The sequence below is a fragment of the Eimeria acervulina genome, genomic scaffold (assembly GCF_000499425.1).
Source record: "Eimeria acervulina Houghton genomic scaffold, Eah_scaff260, whole genome shotgun sequence".
Taxonomy (NCBI): Eukaryota; Apicomplexa; class Conoidasida; order Eucoccidiorida; family Eimeriidae; genus Eimeria; species Eimeria acervulina.
Window position 1 is genome coordinate 31,422 of NW_013549953.1, and position 10,231 is coordinate 41,652.

The window sequence follows — 10,231 nt, forward strand, 5'->3', positions numbered from 1 at the left end:
GTCGATATATACATATATATAAATGTATATATATATTATATATATACATTTTATATATATATACATATATATACATATATACATACAGCAATATTTATTTGTCTGTATATGCAAGCATATGCATTAGCATATACTTGTCTTGTATGCAGATACTTCGCATACAAATATATGTATCCGTACATATATAATTATATATATATGAATACATATATACATTCATACTAGCATTTACATTATTATTATTTATATTAGTATTTATATTATTATTTATTATTAACAATTATATTAGCATTTATATATATATATATATACATAGATGTATAGATGTATAGATTAATATATTTATATTTATACTCTTAAAAAGATACAGGTTAAGCTGGCTATGACGAAGAGGCGGGAGAGTAAAGGATAAAAAGAAAAGAAAAAAAAGAAAATATAAAAGTGAACTGAGATAGTTGAGGTGTACAGACAGCAGATAATATTATAATGCAGAGCTGAAGGCTCAAAGAAGAAAGCCGGGGATAAAAATGTGCAGACATGTAGACACAAAAATATACACCGAAAGAAAGCTGTTTAAAAACAAACAAAAAATGCAGCAGCACCTGCATACAAGAGAGATACATACTGCTGCATGCAAAGCAAGAGAGAAGGACAAGAAGAAGAACTGCAACAATAACATCAATATTATTAATTATTAACAGGGTAAGAAAAACAGAGAAATAAATACAGCTGTATATCGCTGCTGTCTTCTCTTCTTGCTCATGCTCATCTTCTCTCTATTTAATTTATTATTTTATTTTTATTTTTAAGAGGCCCTTAGAAAAGCAATAGCAGCATAACCGACAGAAGTTTCCTGTGCACTCGTAATTGCATCGGACTGCAGCACAAAACGAACAAACAACGCCCATAACAAGGCAGCAAAGAACAGATAAAAATACACAAAAACAATAAATATAAAACAGACAAAACATAAATAAAACCCCAAAATAGCAAAAAACAACAATAAAAATAATTTTTTTCATACAAACGCGCCAAGGGTAGCAAACATGCAAGAAGAAATCATGATAAAGGAAAGCGAAGAAAAAGAAGGGTAAATTGCTGCAATAAAGACAGAAAATCCGAAATACAAATAAAACAAACGTGCAAATCAACTTTATAGAGAGAAAACAAACGCAAAAAGACAAAAAAAGACGACATGCCCACAATGAACTCCCTGTACACCTGAGCTGCCTATACACCTGAGCTGCCTATACACCCGAGATTAAAGAAGAGGCATCAGTAAGTAGAAAGAACGTTAAAAAGACATACTTGAGCGTATTTAAGGAGAGAAGGAGACAAAATTTCTTCGGGTTGCGCCCCAGAAGCGCTGGCTACTCTTTCTATGACCTGCGCATACACCCCAGGGGTTGATGAGGTGTATATACAGCTAATCGTTGCTTAGACAAAGATAAATGCCTTTCTCTACCCTTGTTCAACTCGCAATTAAAACAACAAACAATATAAAAATAATAAAGACATACACGCAGAAATAATATCAGCGCGCTGTAGCCACAAATCAAATTGCCCGTCTTCAGGATGTGTTCCTCTAGACCTGCGTATACACCCGAAAAAGATAGTTTTCATGTTGTTTATTGTCTTTTGTTTCTCTTCTTGTCTTGGTTCTTTTAAAGGACCCTCTGCTCCGCCTCCCTGAACCCTATTATCAGACACCAAACCCTAGACTGCAAACCCCAAACCCTAATGTAATCCCTAAACCCTTTCATAATGTTGTCTCTTCAAAAAAGCGCTTATTAGGGCTTCGCTGAGACCCGAAGCAATATGTGCATCCACCCAACTGCTTTGCCTTTAGGGTTTAGGGTTTAGGGTTTAGCACTTACAAGGCGCGTTCAAGTTCAAAACGCAGTCAACTGCCTCGCGATCCAGTGCCTGAGCCGACGCGTCAGCCAAACCCTAAACCCTAAACCCTAAACCCCCGGGAACCCTAAACCCTAGACCCCAGCGAAGCGAACAGGACAAGCAGCTTTAAGAGAAAATAAAATAGTTTAGGGTGTAGACGCACCTCTATCTTCTTGAAAAGCGGCAGGCTTGCGTCAACGCCGCTGGGGGTGTATGTGTAGTTAAAGCTGCACATGACAAAAATTAGGGTTTAGGGTTTAGGGTTTACAGTTCACGCAACGAAGGCCGACCCCCAACCTTTCAGCTAAAACCCTAAACCCTCAAATCTTCAAAACAGCCCCAGGCGTAGCGGATAGAAGACGGCGAAAGCGGTGGTTTAGGAAAGGGTTTAGAACGAGGGTTTGCAGCTAGGCTAGGGTTTAGGGTTTAGGGTTTAGAGATAGGGTTTGCAATTAGGGTTTACTTTGGGCCCCAGTGAGACCAGTCAGTAGATATGACGAAGATGGTGTCCTGAGTCATTGCACACCCATCACCTGGCTAGCTATTTACCTAGCTAGCTAGCTGGCTAGCTAGCTAGCCAGCTAGATACTCAGCCAGCCAACAAACATATACACAGAGGTCTAGCTAGCTACCGATGTGATCAGACTACTCAGTCAGGCGCGTCGCATCCCAGCCAGCTAGCTAGCTAGATAGACAGACAGATAGATAGCTAGCTATGTGGCTGGCTAGCTAGATGAGTAGCTAGCTAGCGAAGAAGGGAGACTCACGGGATCCATGAAGAAAGGAGCAAGCGTCTCCGCTGGGACACAGACATGGTGTAAACCCTAAACCCTAAACCCTAAACCCTCAGTCTTGAGCCCTTGGCGCCACACTCATGCAGGCATTCATGCGTCGTAGAGCTCTAGCTAGCTGCCTTGCGCACAGCTAGCTAGCTAGCTGTCTAGCTAGCCAGCTAGCTAGCCAGCAACCCATCTATGATCCAGCTCTGCGGTGCTGTCAGCGGGTAGCCTCTGCACCCGATTTGTTCTGTAGGGTTTAGGGTTTAGGGTTTAGGGTTTGTTCGCCTCACCATACATCGGCAGATCCTCGTCTGCTATAGTCCCCACGTAAATGGGTAGCAAGAGAGCTCCTCTGCAAACCCCAAACCCTAAACCCTAAACCCTAAACCCTAAACCCTAAACCACAAACCCTAAACCCTAAAGACTGGAGCTGGAGTATGCAGAACTGCTCTGCAGATTTGCTTGTGCCATCACCAGGGCCCCAGGTCAACAACCCTAAACCCTAAACCCTAAACCCTAAACCCTAAACCCTTAAAGGACTCACTCTGGCAGCACTCGCTTTAGGAAGGGAATCTGCACCGAGATTGAATGCTCTTGAACCTCCAGCTCCGCGGGAGCGGTGTCATAAAGACCCGTAGAGAACAGCGCGCCTAGAGCTGCACAAACCCCAAACCCTAAACCCTAAACCCTAAACCCTAAACCCTAAATGGTACGCTCCAGGGTTCTGCGGCAGGAAGAGGGAAAGGAGTCTGCTTGTGTGTGTATGTGCAGAGCCCGATGTGCGTAGGTGGGGGCTGGGGTTTGGACGGTTGGTAAGGGTTTAGGGTTTAGGGTTTAGGGTTTAGGGTTTACCCTCTCTGTCAAGAGGCAATGAACCAATAGGCGACCCAAAGGCAGTAAATTCTTCAGGAGGCAGAAAAACCCCAGAGCCATCCGAATGCCACGTAGCAAGCAGCACAACGCGCTTCCTGAAAACCCCAAACCCTAAACCCTAAACCCTAAACCCTAGACCCTAAACCCTAAACCCTAGACCCTAGACTCCAGGAGCAGGGGAAATATAACATACACTGTGCGCTGGAGAGACAACATTTGCTTGTAAGCTGCAGCTGCAGTTGACCCCGAATACTGAAATGCCGCGTGCCTGCACACAAACCCCAAACCCTAAACCCTAAGCCCTAAACCCTAAACCGAAGCATCCAACGAGTCAGATGCAGGGGATCGGCCTGCATCACGGAGCTGCGAGTCTCAGCAGGGGTCTGTACGAACTGCAAACGAGGGTTTAGGGTTTAGGGTTTGGGGTTTAGGGTTTGGGGTTTAGGGTTTGGGGTGTACGGCACTACGATTGTCTTCACTGTCCCTTGTACGGCCGAAGCGGCTTCTAACATTGCATCCACAGCAGCGGCGAGGTCAGCAGCTGCACATCAAACCCGCAAACCCTAAACCCTAAACCCTAAACCCTGAATAATCTGCTGCAGACTACGGCGCCAAAGAAGGGGTCGCAGCGCATCCTGGTGCCTGCCCAGATAAAATTAGGGTTTAGGGTTTAGGGTTTAGGGTTTAAACACCTGTGCCAGGAAACCACGTTCCCGCATGTACAGAGGGGCGGATGACAACACCCTGCACAGACGGCAAGCCAAACTCTAAACCCTAAACCCTAAACCCTAAACCCTGAAGCAAGGCGCCCAAACCCTGCTGCTTTCAGGTCTGATGCAAAGAAGCAGTTTAGAGAAAAACCCCTAATAAGGGTTTAGGGTTTGATAGACAACATATAATCAGGAAGATAATAAAGCCCTCACCGTGTCTTCTGCACAGTCCCCGCGCTGCAGTAAGAGCAGCAGCAACAGCAGCAGCAAGGGCAGCAGCAGCAGCTGGCGCTGCTGCTGCACCCTAGACCAGACTCCTGTACAGCAAACCATCTGCGTGCGAAGCAGAGAGAAGAAAGAAGCGGCAAGAGAAGCAGCAGCAGGCCCCGGCGAGACGCCCTTGAAATACTAGGGTTTAGGGTTTAGGGTTTGGGCATGCCTGCAGCACGTTGGGGTGCTTCAGGTGTACATACACCTCAAACACACCCTTGAAAAGACAGAATGAGACAAAGAGAAGGCCGCAGCACACAGAAGTAGCAGAACGCCCAGCACCAAAAGAGGGAGGCGGTAAAACCCCAGCACTCAGATGAATAAACCCTAAACCCTAAACCCTAAACCCTCAACCTTCAAAATGCAACCGCAAAGCCTCCCACTTTAATGCCATCCGAAATTTAGGGGGGGCCCCCACGCATCCAACATGGCGATCTCCACTCGCAGCCCTAAACCCTAAACCCTAAACCCTAAACCCTAGAAGTTGAAACTTGAGAGTCTTTATTGGAAAGTGTAGTTCAAATAATGTAAGCCTTTTGTATTTAATTTGTTGAATTGATTCTCCGATTTTTGAATTTATTTCTTTTTTTCTGGTTTTCACATTTTTTTCCAAAGTTGTTCGGGTGTACGTACACCGGGGAGCAGACTGCAGCTCGGCGGAGTTTGTGCCCGCGATCTGCAATTAAATATATATTTTAAAGGGTCAAAAGAATGGGTTTTGGATTTTAAATTCAAAGAGGATGTTGAAAAAGCATTTAATCGTCAATTTCCTCTTTCATTTCCTCTCGCCTTCACCCTTCTCGTGGTGCTGCCGGCGCCTAGCTACAGCGGTTCCGTTTCGGTATTATTGGTGACGGTGGAGGGCTCGCTGATCGCAGTCTTTCTTCTTCTTCTCTCTTTTATTCTTTATCATTCTTGTTTTTTTTCTGTCTTTTATTTTAGTTGCAGCCACTGCGCCGCCCATCAGCCGTCTCGCACGGCCGTGCAGCTATCGATGCTGCGTCGTCTTGCTGCCTAGCGGTATACTCAATGAGCCCTAAACCCTAAACCCTAAACGCTCTCAAGTGCTGCATCAGGGCCCTCAGATTTCCAGCATTCCCTGAAGGACGTCTTCACTGGATCAGATCGTGGTGCTAAGTGCAGTGTCTACGCAGCTCCCGAGGTGTATCGGCAGCTACCTCAGGTGTATCTGCATCTTTTTCAAGCCTTTCCCCCAATTTCCTCCTCCTGAAAATGTACAACTGGCCATATGGCCACGGGGAACCCCCTCCGCCGGTGTATGCGGAGCCTGTGCATTATTACTATTACGTGCCTAGCCAGCAGCAACCCTACAGCTTCCAGCAGCAGCAGCAGCAGCAGCAGCGGCGGCGAAAGACGGTGCTGCAGCTAGCAGCAGAAGCGCTGGGATGGTGTGTCTCTTGTGTTCTTTGTGTTGTCTGTTCTGCTGTCGGAGGAGCTCTCTCTTGCTGCAAGGCAGCTACAGCCAGTCTAGAAGATATTGTCTATAATACACCCCCACCGCACAGCAGCAGAATCAGCAGCAAAACACAGCAGCAGCAAGCATACGCTCATAAGCAGGCACCGGCGGAGCCAGACAGCTACCACTACTGCGAGTAGAGCAGCAGCAGCAGCAGCAGCAGCGGCAGCCCCACCCGCAGCGCCTCCCAATGACTGAATGCAGCTGCTGCTGCTGATTCTGCTGCTGCGCCTGCAGCACCAGCAGCAACAACAACAGCACCCGCAGCGCGCCCCAATGACTGAATGTTCTCCTGCTGCTGCCTGTGCTGCAGCTCGTGCAGCAGCAGCAGCAGCAGCAGCAGCAGCAACAGAATGCTGCCTTTTACACTGAACTCACTCCAACACAACAAGGCAGAGCTTCTACGGCACACAAACACACACACACAAAGAAAGAGAGAGAGAGACAGAGACAAACAGACAGCAGCAGCAGCAGCAGCAGCAGCAGCAACAGCAGCAGCAGCAGCAGCAGCTGTATGCCCCCTCCCCCACCCCTTGACCCCTCCCCCTGGCTGCAAATGCGCAGCACATCATCAAACGCCACAGCATCAATTAAAAACTTTAACTCTGCAGCCGAACCAGTGCAGCAGCAGCAGCAGCACCTGCAGCTGCTGCTGCAGCTTTTGTGCATTGCTCTGTCTCTAAACCGCCGCCGTTATCTGCGGCAGCTCCGTTATTAAACTTTGTATTTATTTGTTTGTTTATTTGTTTATTTATTTGTTTATTTATTTGTTTACATATTTATTAATAAAGCTGCACTTTAGCTGTCTGTACACCTCAGCAAATGGAGGGAAACAACAAAACAACGCACAAACCCTAAACCCTAAACCCTTCTTCCTAAACCCTTAAAGCGCATGCAAAAAAAATAAACGAAAGATAGGCGGGAAAGCCCCAGGCCTTCAAACCGATACACAAAAATGCACGACTGCTAGCTCAGCAGCAGCAGCGGCAGCAGCAGCTGCTGCAGCTGCTATTACAGAACCACAGTGCAGCAAATGCAGCAGATGCAGCAGCCGCAGCATCAGCAGCAACAGGAACAACAAAGGCAGCAACAAAGCAGCAAAATGCAGCTCGAAACAAGTTTATGTCCATGATCTGCTGCTGCTGCTGCTGCTGCTGCTGTCTTTAGGTGCCGCTACGGCATGTATTGCTGCTGCTGTTGCTGCAGCATGCACTGCTGCTGCAAGTTGTATTTCTGCTGCAGCTGTCTCTGCTGTAGGAGTCGCTGCTGCGGCTGCTGCTCTTGCTGGTGTTGCAGCTGATGCTCTTGCTGCTGTGGCTTCTGCTGTTGCTGCTGCCGTTGCTGCTGCAGCAGCTGCTGAAGCGGAGGGTATACACACCCCAAACAAATAACAAGAAATAAGGGTTTAGGGTTTAGGAAAGGAATAAGGGTCGCTGGGGAGGCAGCAGAGCTGCTGCTGCTGCTGCTGCTGCCTGTCTGTCTTGTGCTGCTGTAAGGCAAGCAGCAGCAGCTGCTGCTGCTGCCTGTCTGTCTTGTGCTGCTGTAAGGCAAGCACCAGCTGCTGCATGCGCCACAACAACTGCGGTAAGTAGCTGCCTTCGCTGCAGCAGCGGAAGGGTCTGCTGCTTCTGTTTCTGCTGCTGTTTCTGCTGCTGTTTCTGCTGCTTTCTTGAGCCCATTATTATGCAGCGAGTAGAGCCGCTTGAACAGCTTCAGCATAAGCAGCATCAGCAGCAGCACACGCTGCTTCATCACCACCACCACCAGCCGCATCAGCAGTGGCTGCTGCTGCAGCAGCTGCTACTGCTGGTGGTGCTGCTGCTGCAGCATCAGCTGCTACTGCTGATGGTGCTGCTGCAGCAGCAACAGCTGCTACTGCTGATGGTGCTGCTGCAGCATCAGCAGCAGCTGCTACTGCTGGTGCTGCAGCAGCATCATCATCATCATCAGCAGCAGCTGCTACTGCTGGTGCTGCAGCAGCATGAGCAGCATCAGCAGCAGCAGCTGCTACTGGTGATATTTATGTTGCCTTGGATGCATAGAAAGGCCAGCTGCGGGTGAAGAGAGTAAGATTAGGAAGGAAGACGAGGACAGGCAGACCCCACTTGATAAGGTTTGAGGGTTTCGGCAGGAAGTAGATGTCCGCGTTCGGCAGAGTTGTGCTGTTCATACACCCGAACAAACCCTGAGACTGACCAAGAAAAGGGGCAGAAAGAGTAGAGCTGCTGCTCTTCAAAGAAGGCGATATCATGTTGCTGCTGCAGCAGCTGCTGCAGCTGCTGCTGCTGCTGCTGCTGCTGCTGCTCGATGCAGCTATAGGGCCCCCTAAACCACCAACTCGCATTAAACAACCCTCAGGGGAGAAACTCGAAGCCATTGGCTGGCAGTACGCCCGCTCGTGCCAACCAAACCCCATTCTTAAATAATTAGGGTTTAGGGTTTAGGGTTTAGGGTTTAGGGTTTAGGGTTTAGGGTTTAGGGGTGGGAGGGGGGGGAGCGGCGATGATCTGCTGCGCTTTTTGGACAACACACCCTGCAAACACATTGCTTCTGCTGCTGTGCTGCTGCTTTGCTGATGCTGTTGCTGCTGTGCTGCTGCTGCTGTTGCTGCTGCTGCTGCTGTTGCTGCTGCTGCTGCAGCAGCCCCATCTCGTTGCATGCAGCCCCTGCAGAGGGGTCTCAATAGGCAGCAGCATAAAAATAGTAAGAAAGAAAAATAATTGTAATGAAACAAATATAGAGATTCAAATAATACGTATAAAACCCTAAACCCTAAACCCTAAACCCTCGGTGCCTCTAGAGCCACCCCACTGGGTGACGGAGAGTCGCGAGGGTTTAGGGTTTAGAGCTAGGGTTTAGGGTTTGGTGTTGAGGGTTTCAACATAAACAATGCTCAGTTTGTCTCTCCGCTGCTAACAGCCATGATGTGGGTTGATGAGGAGCAGCAGCAGCAGCAGCAGCGCAGCAGCAGCAGCAGCAGCAGCAGCAGCAGCAGCAAAGTTGTGCTGCCTGGAGAGCCCCTGCATATAGGAGAGGGTTTTCTCTTGGGTTTAAATACATACGTTGACAATGGAGTACCAAGAGCCTCTGTTTGCGGCGTCGTGCAGACCGTAAACCCTAAACCCTAAACCCTAAACCCTAAACCCTCGAGGTTCTCAAACCCTAAACTGCGCAGCCGACAGCTGTAGAAGAAGGGGTTTTCCTTTTCACCAAACCCTAATTTCGTATTTCTTTTCTCCCTGAAGGTTATACGGGGCCTCTAGGGTTAAGGGTTTAGGGTTTAGGGTTTAGGGTTTAGGGTTTAGGGTTTAGGGTTTAGGGTTTCGTGGGCGCGCAGGTGAACCGTCTGGTGTACGTACGCGCGCTGAAGAGCCGCTACGAGGCAAATGTAGGAGATGTGGTGATTGGAAGAGTCACCGACATTGCAAACGGCAAGGTAAACCCTAAACCCTAAACCCTAAACCCTAAACCCTAGACCCTAAACCCTAGCGGCTGGGGGGTTGCCGGGTGGTTTCGCCTTCTCTCTGGCGTGTTCTTTGCTTTTACTTTGTTTATTGTGGTTTGTGTTTAGGGTTTATGGTATATGGTTTGTGATTGACGATTTAGGGTTTAGGGTTTAGGGTTTAGGGTTTGTGATTGACGATTTAGGGTTTAGGGTTTACGCTTTGTATGATGAATTGATATTTGCCTGTGATTGTTTCTCTTTTGTTTTTCTACCCAGAGTTCATGATTCATGTTTTATTGTTTAGGGTTTAGGGTTTAGGGTTTAGGGTTTAGGGTTTAGGGTTTAGGGTTTGTGTTTTCAGTGGTATTTGGACGTGGGTGCCGCCCGTTTAGCGGTTTTATCGGTCGCTGCTGTTTGTCTGGATGTTCAACGAAGACGCGATGACGCCGATGTTTTGATAATGCGTTCGATGTTTCAATCGGCAGATCTTCTTTGCTGCGAAGTGCAGAAGGCTCAGGTGGCTGTCAAACCCTAATGCAACCTCAAACCCTAGTTCAATCGCAAACCCTAATTCAATCTCAAACCCTAGTTCGATCTCAAACCCTAATTCAATCGCAAACCCTAATGCAATCTCAAACCCTAATTCAATCGCAAACCCTAGTTCAATCTCAAACCCTAATTCAATCGCAAACCCTAATTCAATCTCAAACCCTAATGCAATCGCAAACCCTAGTTCAATCGCAAACCCTAGTTCAATCGCAAACCCTAATTCAATCGCAAA

The 10,231-nt window shown here is 47.7% G+C and overlaps 2 protein-coding genes across 2 annotated transcripts; one reads left to right on the plus strand and one right to left on the minus strand.

The window, feature by feature from the left end:
• Positions 1–805: 805 nt before the first annotated feature.
• Positions 806–4,591, minus strand: EAH_00029160 (hypothetical protein, conserved; the record flags this gene model as incomplete). The annotated part of the gene is made up of 12 exons (XM_013396249.1): positions 806–877; positions 1,309–1,386; positions 1,521–1,591; positions 1,878–1,926; positions 2,664–2,695; positions 2,966–3,027; positions 3,220–3,331; positions 3,528–3,643; positions 3,742–3,816; positions 4,008–4,089; positions 4,241–4,292; positions 4,589–4,591. The coding sequence occupies 12 exons, from the start codon at positions 4,589–4,591 to the stop codon at positions 806–808; spliced, it is 804 nt and encodes a 267-aa protein (XP_013251703.1).
• A 4,338-nt stretch (positions 4,592–8,929) lies between these two features.
• Positions 8,930–9,985, plus strand: EAH_00029170 (exosome complex exonuclease, putative; the record flags this gene model as incomplete). Its single annotated transcript, XM_013396250.1, has 3 exons — positions 8,930–9,115; positions 9,343–9,441; positions 9,812–9,985. The coding sequence occupies 3 exons, from the start codon at positions 8,930–8,932 to the stop codon at positions 9,983–9,985; spliced, it is 459 nt and encodes a 152-aa protein (XP_013251704.1).
• Between the last annotated feature and the right edge of the window lie 246 nt (positions 9,986–10,231).